This window comes from Paramisgurnus dabryanus, chromosome 18 (assembly GCF_030506205.2).
Source record: "Paramisgurnus dabryanus chromosome 18, PD_genome_1.1, whole genome shotgun sequence".
In the NCBI taxonomy this organism is placed as follows: domain Eukaryota; kingdom Metazoa; phylum Chordata; class Actinopteri; order Cypriniformes; family Cobitidae; genus Paramisgurnus; species Paramisgurnus dabryanus.
The window spans coordinates 9,835,287-9,857,643 of record NC_133354.1 but is presented as its reverse complement, the minus strand read 5'-3'; the positions used below and the strand labels follow the sequence as shown (position 1 = coordinate 9,857,643).

The following is a 22,357-nucleotide window of genomic DNA, read 5'->3' as shown; positions in this document are numbered from 1 at the left end:
ATCAAATTTAAGTGATTTTGTGCATAAAACAAGCAAAAAAATCTGCCAATGGGGTAAGCTATTTTTTCTTGAATTTTTCTTGAGTTTAAGAAAAATTTTCAAGATTTTTTTGCTTACCCCATTGGCAGATTTCTTAACTTGTTTTATGCCCAAAATCACTTAGATTCGATATTTTTGGTCGATATACTTTGGGTCGTTTTGCTCATCAAGAAAAAACATCTTATTTTAAGAATTTTTAGATATTTTTACTGAAAACAAGAAAAAAATACTAAGAAACTTTTTTCTTGAAAATCATTTTTTGCAGTGCACGCATTAATTTAAATGCATCTTAAATTAAGAATTATTAGATATTTCTACTGAAAAACAAAACAAAAATACTTAGTAAGAAAGTAATTTTGTTGCAGTGTTCTGAATTAATTTTGTTAAAAGAGCTTGTTGCAGTGCATTCTGGGATTGCATACTTGAGGAAGGACACATGCAATGCATTTTTTATTATTAAGATGATTCACTTTCGGAACAACGTTCGTTTTAAGGTCCTGTGGTCACAGGTTTTGGAATGGAGCCTTTGAAAATCACTATATGGCGAGTTTATGACCGGTGTGAAGATGGCTTTTTTATTGCTATTACAATACGGTGTGGTATGAAATGGTTGTGAAGGCTTGGCTACACAGACAACTGATAGTTTTTTTGAGAGAGAGAGAGAGAGAAAAGGAAGGGAGATAATTATACCATCAATGTTGACTTCCTGTTGTGAGTGAGACGGCCAGGAAAGATTGGGGTCTTTCTACAGTTTCCTGTTGGTACTCTGATGAAACCCCATCACGCACCAACAGCTCTATCAGACCATTCCACACGAACCGATGCCAACGGGTCAGTCGTGTCTGAGCGGAATGTTTTCGGAGATTTCTCAGGCCCAGATAAAACCCACTCAGATGACTCGCATTTTAGTTTGATTACTTTGACACTGACACCTCATTCATCTGGCTTCTGCTCACCTCATTCAGCCTTAATTTCTTCATGGCCCTTTTATATTTTGTTTCTCGTTTTTTGCCTTTTGGTCTGAATGAACCCATGGTTCTGAGAGAAACCTTTGTCTGAGTTTAAGTCTTGATTGTGTTTATAATGGATGATTATGCTTTGTTGTATGCACTGTTTGTGTGTATATGTGTGATTCAATGTCAATTGCGTAGTATTTCCAGTAATAACATGTTTGCAACTCTATCAAAATGCTTTATGGATTAAATAATGACAACATAATGCTCTCCTTTCATCCTAGGATGAGGTACAATCCACCTCAGAGTCCCCTCCCTCTTTTAAACCACCTCCTCCCCCAGGGGTTCAACGCCGCCCGGGTCGAAAAGCCACACTTAGCAAACGACCATCGTCCACCTCAACCCAATCGGGTTTATATTTCACCGCCCCATCTCGCACACTGACCAAAGAACCTAAACACTCCAAACCTCACCCCAAAACCGAGGTCCCGGTATCTCAGTTGTCAGTCGTAAGCCAGCACCCAATCGGGCCTTTCCCACGTGTCCAGTCTCCTTCCAAAGTGATGCCACCTATCCAAACCCGATCTATGGCACCGCCACCCGCTCCAAGTGTTCCTGCACCCCCTGGGCCTCCACCCCCATGCCCTGATAAACCCGCCCCTTCCTCTCCAGCATCCAATCAGCACTTTGTCATGGTTGAAGTGCACAGGCCTAATGCAGAACCAGATGTGAATGAAGTGCGACCGCTGCCACAGGGTCGAGGTGAGATTGCCGCATCTAGTCAGTTGTTAGAAAGCCAAAAATATCTTGTAGCATTTAATTGCTAAAACTCATTATCCTCAATGTCCAAAGATATATATCTAATATGTATAAAGATATTATACATACTGTATTAAAAGAATAGTTTACCCACAAAAAGAATTTTGGTTGTTTACTCACAGTCATGTTGTTCCAATACCATATGCTCTTATTTTATTCTTCGGGACACAACAGAAGAAGTTTTATAATAATCTTTAAACAGCCGTTCTCTTTCAAGGGAAATTCAATGCTGCGTCAAAGAGCTGACGCTTTTGGGAACGCCTACAGCGTGATGGTGTCTAAGTATGTATATCAAATTCGACCAATGGCTGGGCATGACATCATAGATGGAAGCACACACTGCAAAAAATTATTTTCAAGAAAACATTTCTTAGTATTTTTGTCTTGTTTTCAGTAAAAATATCTAAAAATGCTTAAATTAAGATGCTTTTTCTTAATGAGCAAAACAACCCAAGAAAATAATTCTAGTTTTTAGACCAAGAATATAAAATTTAAGTGATTTTGTGCATAAAACAAGCAAAAAAATCTGCCAATGGGGTAAGCAAAAAAATCTTGAACACTAAATTCAAGAAAAATTCAAGAAAATTTAGCTTCCTCCATTGGCAGATTTTTTTGGCTTGTTACAAAATCACTTAAAATTTTTATTTTTGGTCGTAAAACTATAATTTTTTTCTTGGGTCGTTTTGCTCATCAATACCAGGAACATAATTTAAGAATTTTTAGATATTTTACTGAAAACAAAGACAAAAATATCTAAAAATTCTTAAATCCTGGCTTTTTCTTGATGGCAAAACGACCCAAGAAAACAAGTCTAGTTTTTAGACCAAAAATATCAAATTTAAGTGATTTTGTGCATAAAACAAGCAAAAAAATCTGCCAATGGGGTAAGCAAAAAATCTTGAACATTTTTCTTAAACACTAAATTCAAGAAAAATTCAAGAAAATGTGCTTACCCCATTGGCAGATTTTTTTTGCTTGTTTATGCACAAAATCACTTGATATTTTTGGTCTAAAAACTAGACTGGGTTGTTTTGCTCATCAAGAAAAAGCATCTTAATTTAAGAATTCTTTGATATTTTTACTGAAAACAAGACAAAAATACTAAGAAATGTTTTTCTTGAAAATAATTTTTTGCAGTGTACGTAACTCGAGATGTTTTCTGTACAAGGACAATTGAGAGCCATAGTTTGTATGTTGTTGAATGCAAATAAGCTATGCGAAGATTTTTCCCTTCTATAAAAAGTGGGTTTAGAACAACATGAAGATAAATAAACAATAAGGTCATTTTTATTATTTAATGTACATCCTTCTGCAATAGGAGGGACATTGTCTCAGCTCTCGGACAGCGGACAGACCCTCAGTGAGGACAGCGGTGTGGACATCGCAGAATCTGGATGTGTTAGTAAGGACAGCAGCCCGCGTCCAGCTCGCACCAGAACCCAGCAGGATGGGCACGGAAAAGAGACGGCTGCCAAACCGGTGAGACCGAGGGCAAGAGAGGGAGGGAAAAAGTTGATGTGTGAAAATGCATTATAATGAAAAAGGGAAGACATTAAAAGCGAATGAGAGTGTTTTAACAAAAGTGTTTTGACTCAATCTGTATTCTGCCCCTCTGTGTCATTGAGAGCGCTTGAATTTATCACCATTAATTCTCACTTCTCTTCTGCTTATGGTACATGCATACGCTTATGTTCTTCCGTTCATCCTTTGTTGACTTGTCCAATTCATCTCATCTCATATTCAGTTGTCTGAAAAACCAATCTCATTCTGCTGAACCAAGACACATCTGTCTTTCTGGTGGCCGTTGTTTAGCTAGATGCCTCTCTGCTTTCTTATATGCACAAGCTGTGCCATTGATCTTGCAGAGTGGACAAATAGTGCTATCAGAGGACATTGTGGTTAGCCAGAGGAACGGTTTATTGCTCAGAAGAGGCTCTTTTATAGCTCTTTTTTTAACATTTATATTTTATTATTTTAAGGATCAGGTTTGTAAAGAGAGCTCCTTTGGAGATGACTGTAAAGCTGAATGTGGGGGGAATTGATTAGAAATGTATGTATCAAAATATCCGTCTTTGGTTTGCAAATATGTGCACGGTTTGATCTCCTCTGACAGTTTTGAGAAGACCCGTACGCGTCTATGATATTTCTGGGATTGCTATCACAGGAGAAGCATTTGAGAGTCAGGCATTTTATACAGAAGCCTGTTTGTTCTCCGTTCAAACTCACTGCTTTCCGACCGAAACAATTATATTACATGAGATATCAAAGAGATCTCATTTGTGATATTTCTTTTCTGGTGGGTATGCTTAAACCACGTCATGTGGCAGTCACAGATACAAAGAAACGTCTATCATCAAAGCCAAATATGCTTGTATCTCTGTTCCCTGTAATTCTCTCTCTTCCTTTGATTTGCTACTTTACCGTCCTCCTCCTCACTGTCTCTATATCTCGCTCGTCCTGCCTCTTATAATCTCTCTCTCATGATGTGCCTTGCAGCCTGGCCTGCTGGAACCGACCTCTGTTTTGGTGCGAGTGGCAAAAAGCGCCAGTACGCTGGGCATCGCTATAGAAGGCGGAGCGAACACACGTCAGCCTCTCCCACGTATCGTTACCATACAGGTGAGTTCAGCAAACATAGTGCACTAGTAAAATGTATACCTTGAATGCTCTTGGATAAAAGCATCAGCCAAATACATAAATGTTCCTAGGTCTGGCGATTGTTAAAGGTAGGGTAACACATTTGATCCTGAAACATTTTTAGTTATGCTGGTTAAAAGTCTTCTCACATCCTGATAGCAATCACTATGTTAAGTTGTTTAAATGTATTTGTAGAAATTTATGTGATCTGTGAAAGGCATAGGACTAAAAAATGTTCAACCAATCATAGATCTCAGTCCGAACGTTGCCTTGTCCCTCATCCGTAAGCGTAATTTGAATGCCCACCGCGCAGCTAGTTCACGCAGACACCATACGTCATCGGCGCGTTCACGTGCGCTCACCTCCTGTCTGTAAACAGCAAGAATGGCAAACTTTTTTGCTGAACTGACAACCTGTACAGGAGCCACAGAATGAAAGACATCTTTTATAACAACAACAGCAAAATCTGCCTGGATCAGCATAGAACAAAAACCCAAATTAACATCGGTAACTTTACCTCTTTACCACGAGATGCAAACAGCTGCAGGAGGCAAAGGGTCTGAAAGGGTCGTTGCACTTTTTTGGATGTGTTTGGATGGATTCAGATATTCTATTTTGATGAAACATTGTGTTGCTTATGAAATTTGTGTTCGTTTATGGATTAGCGTAACAATATAGTTACTACGTCTACACAACCGAACGTGTGCTTAAACTAATTCTGATGTAAACCAGTTGTTTATGTTGGTTATTTTGGAAATGTTATTCACTTTGTACTGCAAAGTTTTCTCACTGGTGAATGAGACATGAGATGTGACCGTCTGATCTGTGCGTGTTCATATGTTCCGAAAGAGGCGTGACTTTGGATGGCGATTTGACTGGAGGGTGGGATCGTGGTTTCATTGCTAGGCGGCTACCGTTAGGATTTTTCAAAATGTGATACCCTACCTTAAAAATGAGAGGAACCTAAACCATATCTAAAGAAATTTGTAATTTAAGAGACTTTGCTGTGTTGTGCACTATTGGCCATGCATCCAGAACACCTTGGGAACCTTATAGCAACACCTTAGCGACAGCATCAACCTAGCATTAGGTCAAAAAGGGATGAGCCCAGCCGTTGGGTTAAATTAACCTAGAAAATGTTTATATTTGATCCAACAATCCAGCATAGGTTACATTTCATGGGCTTATCTATTTTGACCCATAACCCAGCATTTTTTAGAGTGTAGTATCAACTTACAACACAATCTCACAGCAAGACGTGTTACAGTCATGAAATATTTGATTAATTTATTTGTGTTTATAGGAAGGAATTTCTTCTTTCATTTGTGCCATTGAGAACGAATGTCTTTTTCGTGCCACTTATTTCTATAAATAGTTTTTCGTGTGCATGGCACGACTTTTTTATATTTTGTTTTTTTGTTGTTTTTTATATTTTTAAATCATTCTCACTTTGGGTTGGGGTTAGATTTGGGGTTTGGGTTAGAATGTAATTTTATGAATTGGTTTCTGCATGTTTTTCTTCTGATTTTAAAATTTATTTCCGCTTGGGGTTGGTGTTAGACTTGGGGTTTGGGTTCTGAAATGTAACAGAAAGTGATTCTAACCCCAAGCGACAATGGTAAAAAAAATAGAAAAAAAACAATGAGAAAACAAAATATAAAATGACACGAAAAATAAAGTCGTGCCACGCACACGAAAAATATAGAAACTTATAGAAATTCATGCTGAATGGCACGAAAAAGACATTCGTGCTCAATTGCAAGAAAAGAGCAGAAAATTGTGTCCATGAACACAATAAATTTTTTTAAACAATAAAAACACAACTTGCCGTGAGATTGGGTTGCATCATAAGCCCTTTTCACACAAAGATTACGGAAAATACACAGAAAATGCATCTGGGATTTGTCTGGGATCGGAAAGAGCTGAACCTTAACTTCTTGTTGCGATGACACACGCGTCCATACTACGACACGCCCCTTACTGAATTGTTTGTGCCTCTTGTTCAAACAGTATGTGTTCTGTAAATGTTACGCCAATGTTACTAGGTCATCTTAACGGAAAAGTTCCCAGAACATTTACGGGATGTGTTTGTGTTCACACAGAAGCCTTTTTGCTCATTTTATGGAAATTTTCTGGGCCCAAAATGAATGGGGGTCAAAAAACTTTCAATGTGTAAAAACTCTCACACTCTAGAACTGTGTGGGGACTTTTGCACGAATAAGCCCCCTGTCACAGTTTCTTTAGAAATTGTAAAAATCCAGTTCATTATGCATTCTTTAACCACTACTTATACATTCTCACTAATCTTCAACACACACTTCTGTTTAAATGGCAATACTGAATATGAATCACCAGAATAATACCACCCTGTAGGTTTCTTCGGATTGGGTGACTGCCAGGTTTTAAAGTCTATTATATTTTTTAAACCCTCTGTCAGGTGCAAGTCTGAGACAAGGACGGACTCGAAATAAAGTTGCAATCGTAAGCTGCCTGCCGTCAGTTAAATAAAGGTCTATAAGAGCACCGACAGCATTACCGAATTAAATAATGAGCATGGTGCTATAGCTTCATTGCTATACAGTAAATATTAAAGACGGACAATTGTGCTCAGCTGTAGCTCGGTAAGCCGGTGCTGCGTTTGAAACAGATTGTTCTTGAATCGGTCTTTTCTTTGACAAAAACCTGAGAACGCAGATAGTTAGGTGTGCAATTTGCTGTGAGGGATGATAGTGTTATGTGAATGGGTCTGAATGATGCTCTTACTGTTTCTGTGTCTTCATGTACAGGAGAGAATATTATGTATTAGATTCTGATAGCCAAATTTGACTGTTCATTGTCTTTTTTTTTTGCAGCAATTAAGTGCTTTTTTATAAAAGACAGAAAGCACAGAATGAGCAGAAACTTAAGGAGATATAATGGTAGCTAGAAATGAAGGGTGGCATTTGCTAAGATGTGCAAAGAAGGATTTTGTGCAAGATTTTTTACAAAAATTGCATACACATACGGGTGATTCTCAAGAAATCCAGATTTAGAAGGTGTCGAGCATTAGAATTTTTTAAAAGCCCTTGAAGTCAATTTTTTGCACATATAAGATTAAGGTTTGAACTTAGTATAACCATTATTTTTAGAGGATTTAAAAAAATAATTCCTATAGAATTATTTACATTTTTTAGATTATCATTATCAAACATTATCATTACCGCAACATGATATTACATTAAATATATGCATTTACAAACTCATGTTTCGGTAATGAGAACTAAAAAGTTGTCTAGGTAACTATGACAAACAAAATTTCAACTTTTATCTGGAGAGAAAAAATAAGAACTGCTTACCTGGCAGCCATCTTGAGTGTCACAGTCAATTATGTCCCTTCCAACTATTTTTTTTTTTTTTTTTGAAAATGTTAGTTCCTTGATGGCTTAAACAATGATTTCGGAGGATGAGAAAATTGGTCTTGGACACATTTATATTCCTTATTATTGTTTCTAAATTTACCATTGAAAACCAAATACCACATGTTTCTTTACTGTAAATGTTTATAGTATAACATGCACTGAAGATTTAAATTTTTTCGATTATTTAATTATAAATATTTCCATGTCAAAGAACCCAAATCCAGTCATTGACACGTTGCGGTAATGCAAATTTTCCCCTTAAATGTGGAAAAAACTACAAAATTGGTTTGTATGATGTCATTTGAAATCATGTGCAAAATAGTACACGAAGAGATGTTTGGAACTGTATGCTTCTTATTTTGATACTCTTACTTTGCATTTACTTTTTTTATCAAATGTTTCACAACACCTCATAAGTCTAATTTCACGAGAATCACCCGTACATGTGCCTTCATCTTTATTACATTGTTGACTAATCTGCGTTTTCTAAAGGAATAAAGGCATTTATATACTGTAGAGTATATGATTTATAACCAGAACTTATTAAGCTATCCTTTCTGCTACTCTGCTTTGTGGCAATTGTTTATGTGTTTCATCCTAAATATAGAAGAAATTGTAAATTCAAACTTAATGAATCCTTGCATTAATATGCACACAGGTTTTACGTACAGTTCATAAATGAGACCCAAATGGAGTAAATGAGAAAGCGAGTGTGCAAATGGACAGGCATGGGTGGGTTTTAATTCCCCAGCTGTGGGCGATTCATCAGCTAAGCATTAAAAATCCAACAACAAAGAGGCCGCAGATGTGATAATGTGAGCCTCTTTTGTCATCTTTTGCCGTTGTATGAAATTATACACTGTGTTGGTGAGAACTAAATGGCTCTTGCTATTAGTTTACTACTTTGTGTTTTTAAAGTAATGTCACTTTGTGAAGCAGAATGACTTCAGTGATCTGTATTCTTAAGGGACGGTTTTGCCTGTGGCCAGCGTATATGTTTTCGATTGTTTCCAATGGAAGCACTGTGCTTTTCAATAACGGCAGCAGCTGGCGGGTTTTGTCGGTGCTGAGCATTGGCACTCAGCATTTTTTCTGCACCGAGCGCCCAGAGTTGAAAAATTTTCAATTTGGATAAAACGCTCAGTTGGTCAAGGTCACTCTTAACTCAGCCGTCCAATCACAGCGGTGAGGGGCGGGACAAATACCACAACAACCAACCAGCGCATTGTACAACGAGTGAAAAAACAGAACGATCATAGTAACCAAAGTGCTTACTGTAGCTAAAGAGACGCTGGCAGCACTCACAGTTGGCATCCACCTGGCATTTTCAGCGTTTAAACGCCTTGGTGTACTTCAGCATCAGGCACTGTAGCATTTGGATAAGATCAGTTTACTTAGTCTCGACTGTGAACACAGGAAATATTGCAAAATCTCGCGAGACTTCAGTATACGCATGGCGGATGATATGCAGGAAGAAATTTCAATGATAGTGTTTGGAATGATTTTCACAGAAAATTCAAGGAAAAAGAAAAGGTTTGGGTAAAATCTTGGAGACATCGGGAACTTTGTCTGTACTGGTACTGTACCGTCTTCCATCATCTCGCTTTGTGATTGGATATTGTTTAGTTTCACGTGATAATCTCAAAAGCGTGCACACGTTTGTCCTTGGGATTCCCCCCACACATCAGGATTTCTGGTTGTGAATATTAAACATGTTTTATCGGGAAGGCTCCGTCGTTTTTCTGAGGGAAAATCTGAAAATAATCTGTAGAACCATCAAGATAATCACAGGGTTTCCACGGGTCCTTGAAATCCTTGAAAGTTTGTTAATCTGGAGGAAATAATTCAAGGCCCTGGGAAGTTTTTGAAAATATAAATACATAGATGCAGGTCATTGAAAATGCTTGAATCTATTTTATGCAAGAAGTTTTCTGGAAAAAATCCATATAATTCCCTAGGATAATATCATAACATTTCTAGACTTTTTAAGCACATGTGCTAAACTGTTCACTTTAAATGCTTATATCTTCTGTATGCAAATGTTGATTCACACCAAAATGCTTTTTTTGCATAGTTGTGTTTGACAATTTCTTGGGTTACGTATGTAAATGTTGTTCCCTGAGAAGGGAACGAGATGCTGCGTCTCCTGTGCCATACTTCCTGCGTCCCTGTAAGGCCGTCTTTGGCAATATTTCAGATAGCGATATACTTCCTGGCTCCCGCGTCACCCTGTCTTTGACGTTAAGTAAATTGTCCAAAAATCAGCCTGATTTTCTTTTTGTGTGTACCCAGCATTAATGACATCTTCTGCAATTATAAACATAGACGTATGTTATTTTATGTAGTGATTAAGAGTCATGTGATTGTAGGTGGTGTCCACCTGAGTTGACATCATTTGCCAACGTAGCTTTTTCAAAGGTGTACTTGTGTCCCAATTTGCATACTCAAGGACTATTAGTATTATCTACATACCTTGTGTGATTTCGAAAATGCGCCCCTAGATTTGAGTTTGTGTGGCACGGGATAAGTAAAGCCAGTGATTTAACTTACATTTACTGACTCCGGATATGATGTTGAGGATTTGCGTAACACCTTGGCCTATAAACGCAATGGTAAAAGGTAAAGGTAAAAGGTACCTTTACCCTGTTAATCAGAGTTTTTGTCCTAATCAGCCAGCATCAGTGGATTTTATTTTAGAAACGGTTTTGCGATGTCACGGCTGACACCTCTGCCTAAACTCAGAGATCTCAAATAATGACAGTTCTGCACAGTGGCGGCGTTTCACAAAAACCTAGGGTATGGCAAAAATTCTTCGTACAAGGCGGCCATTCAAATAACGAATCTATGAAACCACATTATACCCATATGTTTACATACTGCACCAACCTGTATAAAATCATACAATGATTGCACGGATGTAAACTTACTGACAACAATACGGAAGCAATACAAATGAAAAACAAAAACAGAAATCATGGTTGTTTAAAATGCTTTTCAAATGTTGTCATTCTTAACTAAGTGGAACTCCAGCAACAGATAAAACTAAATCAAGATAATATCAAAACATACTGTAACATCCCTTCACAAATCTTGTCATGACAGCCGCCAAAAAACACTTATAAAACACAATAAAGACTTTTAATGTTGTGATAGAGCACACGTAGTTAACCCAACCAGCTAACCAACTAAAATGCTAAATGCAAAAACAAGTCTTACCTTTTGTCGTCGTGCAGTTTTTATTCCACAAGTCGCCATATTCAAAAACGCGCGCAAATAATTAATACAATTCACTTCGACTGCGCTACAATTTCGAAGTGGAAGAGAACATGTTTATTTATCCACAGAGAACAAATCGAATTGAAATTGCATTGAAATAGAATTGAACAAATCATTTTACTTCTGGAATAATGTATACAATATACATTGCGCGAGTGTGGGGGAGAGTTTGTTTGAATGTTAAAACAAAAAAAGGAGTTTACTTGCGAAAATAAAGATTATAACAACAGCGGTCATCATGAAACCTCCTGCACAATTCAATCTGCGCTGCAAGAACGACAGGGTGATGACATCAAAGTACCGCGAGGGTGAGGCGAGAAATAATAGGAAGAGTTTGCTTTCAAACCGCTCTCGCGGCACGTTGATGTCATCCACATGTCAGTTTCTGTATTATAGCATGAAGTCGAGCACACGCGTAAATTATCCATATTAGTGATGTACCAATGTTCAGATATGTTCTACTTAAAATATTTAACATTATTTTTAATGAGCTTCATTATAGCCGGTTGATTTCTGCTGTTTTGTCTGAATGCTAGGGTATGGCAACTGCCTGAACGCCGCCCCTGGTTCTGCACATTCTGAATATTAATCATCAAACATGGACGAGGAGAGACTGATTTAAAATCAGAAATATATAACAAATCCCTCAAGTTTCAAAAGGAAAGAAGCCATAAGAAGCAGAGGGATGTGTCTCTGTATTATATGTGCAGTCCTCAGCTGCAGTGCGAGAGGCGCAGAAACAGAAAAAACTAAATAAAAAGGTGCACAGGTCACAAAAGCTTTGAATAATGATATATGACCCCACCAAATTCTGGCCAAATTACAGAGATGCTGATTCACACAAGACTATAATAATATTATCACAGCACCTCTGTGTTCGGCGAAATAGGTAGGTCATTTGCGGACATGGCTGATTTGCACAGAATAAAGATCATAGACAGTTTCTGCAATTATTACAAATCACTAGAAGTCACCAGGTAATACTAATCCCATATGAAGAGTACTTTATACTATGCCCTAATGGTATAAAGTGTTTGAATTTTCACCTAAAACCTTAAACCATCCAGGAACTTTATGGATATTCATTTTAACCCTTAAACAGGCAAGAATGGAAAACAATGAGCAAAAAATCATTTCATGACATTTTTCTTTATCATCCGGACTTATGTAAAAGATATTCATTGGAATTCTTAAAATATTTGATATATTCAGGATTTTATGAGTTGCTTCTTCCAGGATACATTGCCCTATTAAGGTAAAAAAGACTAAGTCATCAATATTTATTTTTATTTTCAGCAAAAATTATGTGATTCTGAATTCCTCTCTTGCTTTGAAACATATATATTTTTCATCCATTTTAAACAGTGTAAACAACAGGATAGTTGGTTACAGGTTAGGTCACCATGTAGTGTAAATGCACCCTGAGTCATCTGCTATTTGTTTCATGTTTATTTGATGGGAATCATTTGCAAAGAAGACCAGACTTTATGCTGAAAGTTATAAATATAGCTCTGAAAGATGTGTTGTGATCACCTATTTTCAATTTTTCCACAATTCCTCATTTTTGCATGTATATTACGGTCAGTGCTTTAAGTGGCCCAAAAGAGGTGCCGGTACTCTATTTTTTTTTTTTTTGCTGACTCGACTCGGGTTTTATATTCAGCAGTCAACAGACGACCTTGTAAAAAATAATAAATCCTTTTATAAGTTTGTGGATTTGCTTGAGCTAGAAATATCTACTGAACATAAACAAATGTGCAAAAGGTAGATATGTGAGTAAAATTTTCAGCATGGTTAAAGATAGAAAGAGCTTGAAAAAAAACTTTAAAATGACACTAAGACCATGTCCATGGGTTCAAGAATAACAAAATACTGGCCATTTGAAACTAAAAAGTTATCACTTTATTTTGTCCCATTGTTTTCCATTTTGCGGGTGTTAAAACTCCCGTGGTCGTCATCGTTCAAATTAATTGAAATTTCGTTCACTTGTAGTTTAGCAATTAAACTAAATGTTTATTACAATTTCAAGAATGTTTTTACTCTGCACATTGCCTGAGAAAATCCGAAGGTGCTTGAACCAAACTGACGTACCTACAAAAGGGTATTGGATAAAGTTGCGTCTGACCTGTAGCTGTCATTCTGGCTTGGTGGGATGTCAGGCAGCGAGTCCTCTGATTCTGACCTTGTTCTTTTACTACTCAGAGTCTAAAACAAAGAGGGCATATTAAGTGTTCATTGTATTTTCATTTTAACCGAGCAGATGCGCGTTTCACACACCTCTCCAGTCCAGACCACCACACTGACTGACAATCAGCGGCAAAAGCGACGCATGCGCTTTTAACTTGTAAACGCAAAGGTGTATGGGTAATGTAGTCTCTGCTCTCGGTGGGACGAATTAGGAAGCGTACATTGTGAAGGGCGCTCTGAAAAGCGGTAGCGAGCGCAGCCAAAAGATTAAATTAAACCTCTGATTTTTAAACAGATGTGCAAATGAGCGTTCCGGTACGCTAAAAGCACGTTCTGGGCGCACGGAGAGGTTGTGGTACGCTCAAGAGCTATATTTAGAAGTGGCGGTACTGAGTACCGGCGCGTTCCGGCCCACTTAAAGCACTGATTACGGTCATGAAAAGTATGCGCTTTTATCCAAAGTTTGTGTTATCAGTAGCCCTATTTACTGTGTGTTTACTCTGAATTGAACCCGGAAGCTTTGTGTTGCTAAAACAACGCTCTACCAGTTAATCCACAGAAACATTTTCACTTCTTTGAAAGTCTAATCATATCTCACAATGCATTTTAGGTCTTTATAATCACTCACTGGATCAGCAAATTCACTTCAAAGTTGCAAACTGCCCTAAAACTCTTTGATGTGATTAAAACTGGATTTTCAACCAATTATAAGTCTGTACTTCTGGGTTCACTCAGCGAGAAATTTTTAATGTTTTAATTTTCGACTTTGATAGCATGTGTCTGATTTCCCAGTTGAAATGTGAAAACAAATGACATCGATTTAGCCAAATTTAAATTCCATCAATTTTTAACCCGAGGGAATCAATCTAACTTTCTTCTATTAGAAACCAAATCTACGCTAACAAATGATACCACTGATCTGATCTAGCACCCTTCAAGCACCATATGCAAGAAAAATTGGATGCGGTGTGTAAATAAAATGTGCTGCTAAATGAGTTCCTCGTTTAGTTTTACATGGTTTAAATAGTTACTGAATTAATATTTCAAATACTATCTGTTTGTCTTTATCCAACAGAGAGGTGGTTCAGCCCATAACTCTGGACAACTGAAGGTGGGTCAAGTTATCCTAGAGGTAAATGGAGTTTCACTCCGAGGAAAAGAACATCGGGAAGCGGCTAGACTCATCGCGGAGGCTTTTAAAACCAAAGAGAAGGACTACATTGACTTCTTGATCACAGAGTTAAATGTGGCTCTATAGGACACGTACAATTCCCATGTACTATTAAAGAGCTCTGGGACCCAGCGAGATGTCTTGCCATGATTAACCCTAGAATCCTGTTATATAATAGACATCCAATCACCTTTCGCTGTGATGTTTGAAACCAGACAGTGTTCGAAAGGCCATCCTGCGTGAATCAACCCCCTGTTGACCTTTTCGAAGGCAAATGCCAGGACGGAGGAAAAGTTCAGGTTGTTCTGGGCAGTGTGTTCAAGAAGATGAAATCATCTTTCCAGTCACTTTATTCTTTATCAGCCTCTGTAATAAATTCGGTCACGTGACTGCAATACGGCGAGAGGCTGTTGAATACGGGGCTTTGATCTGTGCACTGTTTGAGATGCAACGTCTTGTCCAGGGTTTGAGCAAGAAACAAGAAAAGCATTACAGTTTTTTAAATCATAGCTATTTTATAAAAAATGTATTTAAATATATATATATATATATACAGAATATATTTAAAATGTAAGTAGTGGACATACTATTGACCATAGTAAATAGTGACTAACCCTACAGAAATAAGAACTACAATGCTTCTCTATATTCTTTTTTAGCTAGTCGGTTTCAGTTTTTGATTGAATTGTTTTGCAGCATTATGCAGTAATTACCCAGTTGTGACAATTAACCGCTGGGACAGAAAATGCCGGAGTGTTTGGAGACAACAGCTCTGTTCCAAAACCTAGTGAGCGGCCTACATAATCAATGTTTTATACGCACTCCTGCTACGGCTGTTAGAGATGGCGATACCTTGTTATTGCCAAATTCCAAGGCGGCATCACGTATCTTTTCAGGAGAAGGCAATCCCATGATACATTGCAGCAAGTGATTATGCTAATTCCTTCAGTAGCAAAAAGCAAGTAACGTTTTTGGGTAAAACCAGAAAGTCTCTCAAATCTCAGAGGTAAGCTTATAATAATAATTGATCATTGGTTGGATTTCGTGGAAAGTGTCAGTTTGACATTATTTGACTATAACCAATATATACAGTGAAAATAAGTGCGCAAAACTGAAGCTTTTAAGTTATTTGTACGCTGTCAAAAATTAGTACATGTTATAATTGTTTGACCGTTTTGGTACAATACTTCACCCTAAGGACCTATTGTGCACCAGTTAAAGGATTAATCCACTTTCTTAAAAGCCCCATGTCTTCTTTAAATGTTGGCATCTTTCTTTGTTCAGTCGAGAAGAAAATATGTTTTTTAAGAAAAACATTTCTCAATATAATAGACTTTATGGGACCCCAAACCCTTTACAGCATGGGTCTTCAACAGGGGGTCCGTGACGGAATTGCAGGGGGTATGCCAAATGATGTTTAACGACAAGCTATTTTTTGCTTAAAACGTAAAATATATGTACAAAACGTTACATGTCCCCTTTAAGTTGTGCACGTGCGTGGCCGCATAGGTTTGAAGGCGCGCGTTCAGTTTAGCCAGCGGACCAAAATACAATATCTAAAGATTATAAATGTCCACTCATGAAGCAGCAGTAGCGACAGAAAAGTCATCATAAAACAGGTAAATCTTATGTGTGTCTTTCTTTCAGAATGTCATTTTAGAATCAGTGCGACATGATGTCATTTAAAAAATTAATGAAACGCGCGCCATCACATAAACCAGCGTTACTTAAACTCGTGACAATGATGATACACAAGAACGGCAACAAACCTCAGAATTTTAAAGTAGCACAACCTCTTTCCCCACCAGAATAGACAGTCTTTGTGCCATTCACCATGATCAGTCTTCTTTATAAACTGAAAGCCCTTGTCCAATTCACAGTAAAATGAAAATATATTACACTGCAAATACCTTAAAATAATATTATATTATTATTATTATATTAATATAAAAACTAAATCTACTTTAACAAAAAAATTATGCATGTTAATAGTATGGCTGTGTGACAATATGGTTTGTTTCTATTTATAAAACAGTTCCAGTCCTTGATTCTGATTGGTCATCAGTTGTACTTTACTCCACTTTGCGTTGTGCCTAAAACGAAACGGCAGCCTTTCGTACTTTACTGCTTACTTAAATATCTCTGTTTTACACATTTAGTATTAGGGGGGTCCCTGCTCCATGCCTCTCTCATCTAAGGGGTCCCCGACCCAAAAAACGTTGAAGACCCCTGCTTTACAGTTTAAAACTGCAGTTTTAACACAGCTTCAAAGAGCTCTAAACAATCTCAACCGAGGCATAAGGGTCTTATCTAGCAAAGCCACGTCATTTTTGGCAAGAAAAAAATATGTACTTTAAAACCACAACTTCTCGTCTTGAACTATCTATGTGATGAGCCAGTGCGACCTTATGTAATGTGTCATGATGTTAAAGTTTAGACGTGAAGTGCGAAACTACCACCCTAGTGTTTACAAGTGTGGAGAAGGGGACCGTTCTGACGTTGTTGTATGTGGAATGATATAAATTAATGTCCTTTTGTTATACTTTGTTTAAAATGGTCCACAAATGTGCGTTTCACATATGTTACGCATGATCTTTCCACGTCATGACGCATTGCGTGAGATCGCATTGGCGCGTCACACAGATAGTGCAAGACGAGAAGTTGTGGTTAAAAAGTGGGATAGAGCGGGGCACAACCTAACGCTTTTTGGTTTTGGCTCAATCATTCCAAAAAATATTTGAGTTTGATTCATGATATTTTTACACAAGCAACAAACACATCTCTGCTACAAATGAACATTTGAAGTTTGTTTCTAGTACTTACCATTCTTGGACAATTACACCAAACATGACAGAAGTGCAAACGTTACAACTTACCCCATAGGTGGGGTTAATTGTAACAGGCAGGGGGTAAGTTGTAACACTTGCAAAAAATTTAGTTTGCAGGCAAATATTCCAATACTATTTTGTCTATATACTTGAAGTGGATGTTGTTTATATATCTGTCTATAATAGACAGGTATCCAGACTGTATTCATTCATCCAGCCCTTTTCTAACAATAGTTCAATTATAAATGGATACAAATGTCTAAATATGTGAGAAAAAACAGCACAATTATGACAAAAAAATTTGTATATGTGACCCAGTCTGTAATAACCATACTACAGTTTCAAAATCTAATTTTGAGATAATGAGCATCAAAGTCTGATTTTAGTCATTCATTTCATTCTGATTTCAATCTTTGACTTGACCTTATTCAATCAATATTAAAGATATTAACAAAAATAAATTTGACACACGATTTTTAATACGACAGGCACATTTATTTTGTTGGCAGCCAGCAATCATTCAAGTGTAGCCTCTTTAAAACAACGGCAAGAATTACAGCGTTACAACTAACCCCGCTGGGTCAAAATATTTTCAAGCCCACCAAAAAAGTTGCTAAGAGCTGCAGACATATTTCAAAACGATGCTATGTTCATCATTAACTCTCTGGAAAAACATTATACATTGCCAATAATTTGCGGGAGATCGTCTTTTGGCCGGAAAAACAAAACGCTCAACCTTGTGCAACAATGTAAACAGTCCGTGTTACAACCCCCACGTTAGTTTTATTTTTCTTGCCGAAAATGACAATTGTTTCGCTAGATAAGACGCGTATGCCTCGATTGGGATCATTTAGAGCCCTTTGAAGCTGCATTGAAATTGCAATTTTAAACTGTAAAGTGTTGGGGTCCAATAAAGTCTATTAAATGAAGAAACATCATAATTTCCTCAAAAAAAAATTAAACAACTAAACAAAGGAAGACATCAACATTTTGGATGATATGGGGGTGAGTAAATGTTCTGGATTTTTTTAAGAAAGTGGAGTAATCCTTTAAATGTGAGGGGTACAAAACATTTAACTGTACATTTAAAAGTACATAATAGGTCCTTAAGGTACAGTAAGTAACCAAAAAGTTATTATGTTTTGTATACCTGTAAAGGTACAAAACGGATCCTAATGGGTACCACACCTGTGACAGATAAGGTGCAGTTTTGTACCTTTTTCTGACAGTTTATGATTATATTGTTCTTTTTTGTTATATATTTATTCAACCAATTTTTATATCATATTTTGATATGTATGATTGTGACGATTGTCTTTTTAATGGATTGAAATGTGCCTGGCAATAAATGAGTGTGTAAAGTAAACTGCAATCTTGCTTCAAACAGAGATGGCGATATAGAGGCAAAAGTATCTGCAAAAAAAGCATTACAAGGTGTACAATACATTTTTATCAGTACAGTACTGGATGTGTGTTTCCTGGATTCTTACCTATGACCTTTGCTTTGCTAACGCAATGATCTACCCCTGAGCTATACAAATTACACATTTTCTAAACGTATTTATTTTGTGCAGTATTTTCAAGCATGTAAATGGCAAACATTAGCCGTTGTAGTCTCCCTTCTAAAAGTGCACTTCATGTAAAGTGTGTTGAATTGCTTCCTATAATGTACTGTATATGTAGGCTGCAGGAAGTGTCTCATGGGTATTAAATTTCACTTGAGATGTTGTCTTCGAGGGCATTAGGGTATCTCACTAGGATTGGAACAGAGCCTGTGGGCAGAGCCTTTGAAAACAGGTCTGCAATATAAGGACAATCAGATTTGGTTAGATGGAGGGAGAAAATGAAGAAACCTCTTATCCAATTATGCTCATAGTGATCCAGGACATGGCAATCAGAGACGAGCAGCTATTAAACCTAATAAAAAGCTAATCTCATCTGCGAAGAATCTGTTTGGTGGATTCAAAAAAGGTGGTGACACAAACCAATGTGTCAATCATGTTGCATAAGAGGCAGAATGTGGGAAAGGAAATTGAGGAAAGGTGTTATTGTAATGTGTGAGTGGTGTTTTTGAATGCAGAGGCAGTGTGAAACAGTCCCATAGACTATGTGTGAAAGAGCCACCTGAATGAGAACATGCCGTCAATCTCTCCTTAGGCTTTAAAATATTGACTAGTGCAAGCATGAGGCTTGTTTTTTCCCACTTAGCCACCATTTTAAGCCCACATCAAGTCTTAAATGCCACCATTTTGAATCCTCGAAACACTCACAGTATGGATTTTAATAGATTCCAATGGGAAATCTAAACAGATGTTAACAGATATATTGAGTAAATACTTCGTAAAAGGTCGATGATACCCGAAACTCTTTTCCTTTGTGCTCAGAGGACTCAGAGACTGGTAAGTTTGAATGATTCAGACACAAAACTTCCAATTTTAGCACTTGTTTGTTTTGTTTATTGCATACTCTGTTACTATTTTACTCCCCACACCTGGGTTTACTGCAGGTTTCATCCAGTTGCTTTTCTTTTTTGTCAAAACATTTCCTGAAAGCTCGCCCACAGGTGCAGACAATTCACAGCAAAATTCTGAATACACAAAGGTATTGTGAAAGACATCTAAGATGAGAAGAAAGAGAGAGATCTTTAGAACAGCATCTCTTCCCAGCGATGTAGCTCTTCAAATGGAAAGCAGTTCTGTCTCGCACATGTGTGGGACACTGGAGCTTGCATTTTATTGGTGGACAGGATAAAGATCAAAACAAAAGGCATGTCTGATTGTGCTGACCTTCAGGTGTGCATAAATTTATGATTAGTTCCTGTGTTCCCTTGAGAAAAGGTATGAATCAGACATTCAGAAAACATGCTGGTCATGCATGGTTTTATTTGTGATTTTTGTGTCTTCCCAGCAAGCAATATAGTTGTCATTTCACCTTTACCCGATATACACACTGTAAAAAGTGATTCACTGCCTTGAAAAAAATTCTAGCAAGATTTACAAGTCATTTCAACTTACTATTATTTATTATTGACATGAGATGAGTTGCTACAACTTATAAATTTAAGTTGACCTATTCAAGTTATAACTCATCTCTAGTCAAGATAAATAATAGTAAGTTAAAATAACTTGTAAATCCTTGTAAATTGTTGATTGAACAAGAAAATTTAAGGCAGCAATTAATTTTTTACAGTTCGCTAAAATAAATGCTGGGTTAACTTATTTTCAACCCAGCGTTGGGTCACTAAGGGATGAGCCAAGCCTGTTATATTGTAATTTAACTTATGCTGGGTTGTTGTTTGGTCAAATATTTAAACAACACAATTGTTTAATTGTTTCAAAGCAGCTTCGCATTAATAAACACCTAAAAAAAAACAGGGGACATCAAAAGTAGAGGTGGGGGGAAAAACGATTCTTAGATGCATCAAGATGCGGGACATGGACAATTTTGAATCGATTCACCAGTGTCAAAAATCAATTTTCTGAATTAAGTAATAATGACGGAATGCAAAAGGTGAAACTCTGCAGCGCGAAATACAAACACCCTCCTCGTTAAAAGCTGACGTGTGGAAATATTTAGGCTTTTATGAAGTTGAAGGCGTAAATGAGCTAGACAAGAGCCACACTATTTGTAGGTTATGTCAAACAAAACTAAAATATTTTGAAAAAACACGACAAACATGAGAAACATATAACACATTTCCACCCAGGTCTGCTAGTTCAGACACACATTTATTTTTCTGTTGGTTCTTTGCAATGTTAATAAAATATATTGGAAGTAAATTCTTCATGGGTCATTACTTGGTACTTTAAAAGCAAAGTATCTATACTCACACACACTAAAAAAAGATTCAAATAATCGATAATCATTTTAGCATCGCATCGCCGCCCTCTGAAACGTAATGGAATCGAATCGAATCGTGAGGTGCCTAGAGATTCCCACCACTAGCAAAAGTAGGATAGTACACCATCTAAAATTAAACCTTACTAGCGAGCGGAGTATAGAAGAGAGTTCTAAATTAAGATGACTCACTAGGGATTGAAAAAACTCCTAGGAACAAAAAAAAACTAATTTTATTAGGAGGAAAAATTCCTATGGAGAAAAAACCCTTGAAAGAAAGCCAGACATAACTGATTCTATAGAGGATATACTATATATTAGATGCTATATTATAACATCTTATGGGAACTTAATATATATAATAAATGGGAGGCAGTCGGTGGTCGCTGGGCAGACATCGGCTGGGCATCACGTTGGAGGAAGGCCAGTAGGTTAGTGGTGTGATCAGCTTCACTTTTTTGGAGTGTAGTGTGATATGAGTACACACTTCTAGTGAAAATAACCTTGAATTTGGTTACATGTCGTTTTTGCCAAATAACTTGAGGATGTATGATATTCCATCCTGTAAGCAAAGTCAAGAAAGTCATTTCATTTATTTATTTTATTTTATTTCATTTATTTTTGGGCATCTATTAACCCTTAGTCCCTTTGGGCAGAATGACCCCAAGCCACTTCATCTTAGTGGCTTGGTTCCCTTTATCTCAGTGAAATAAGATTTTGTTACTTTTTCACATTATCTGTCAATATACATATAAAAAACTGGGCTTGATTCGGTCGTTCTGAAGATGTGTAATTTCTTTTTACAAAAGAGGTCCAAATGAAAATGAATGGGAAATGCAAAAAAAAAAATTTTTCTTATGTGTCAAAAAAAAATCCACACAGAAAAGAAGGCCTGGTACTAGAGCACAAATGCAATATAGAAAATACATGCTCAATCACACACACACACACACAAAAGTACAAAGCAGAACAAAGATGTAAAGTGGTGGGCCCTAAAGCTCCCACAGGTGCGCGCGTGCACACACACACACACACACATTCTTGTTTCCATGTTTTGTGGGGAAATTCCATAGATGTTATGCATTTTATACCATACAAACTGTATATTTTATTTCACTTACCTACCCCATTCCCTAACCCCCACCATCACAGAAACCCTTCTCCTATTCACATTTTCAAGAAACATCATTTTGTTTGATTTATAAGCTTGTT

General features: G+C 37.1%; 1 protein-coding gene across 3 annotated transcripts in view; it reads left to right on the top strand.

Moving 5' to 3' along the window:
- The window catches only part of whrna (whirlin a), a 152,021-nt gene extending 130,805 nt beyond the window's left edge, over positions 1-21,216 (top strand). The window contains exons 11-14 of one of the 3 annotated variants that reach the window (XM_065244116.2): positions 1,277-1,754; positions 3,130-3,290; positions 4,308-4,430; positions 14,385-21,216. In XM_065244116.2, the coding sequence (XP_065100188.1) occupies positions 1,277-1,754; positions 3,130-3,290; positions 4,308-4,430; positions 14,385-14,567 (945 nt within the window). In that variant the 3' untranslated portion in view covers positions 14,568-21,216. The remainder of the gene's footprint in view (positions 1-1,276; positions 1,755-3,129; positions 3,291-4,307; positions 4,431-14,384) is intronic. The other 2 variants (XM_065244117.2, XM_065244118.2) reach the window with 2 other exon arrangements.
- The last annotated feature ends 1,141 nt before the right edge of the window (positions 21,217-22,357 follow it).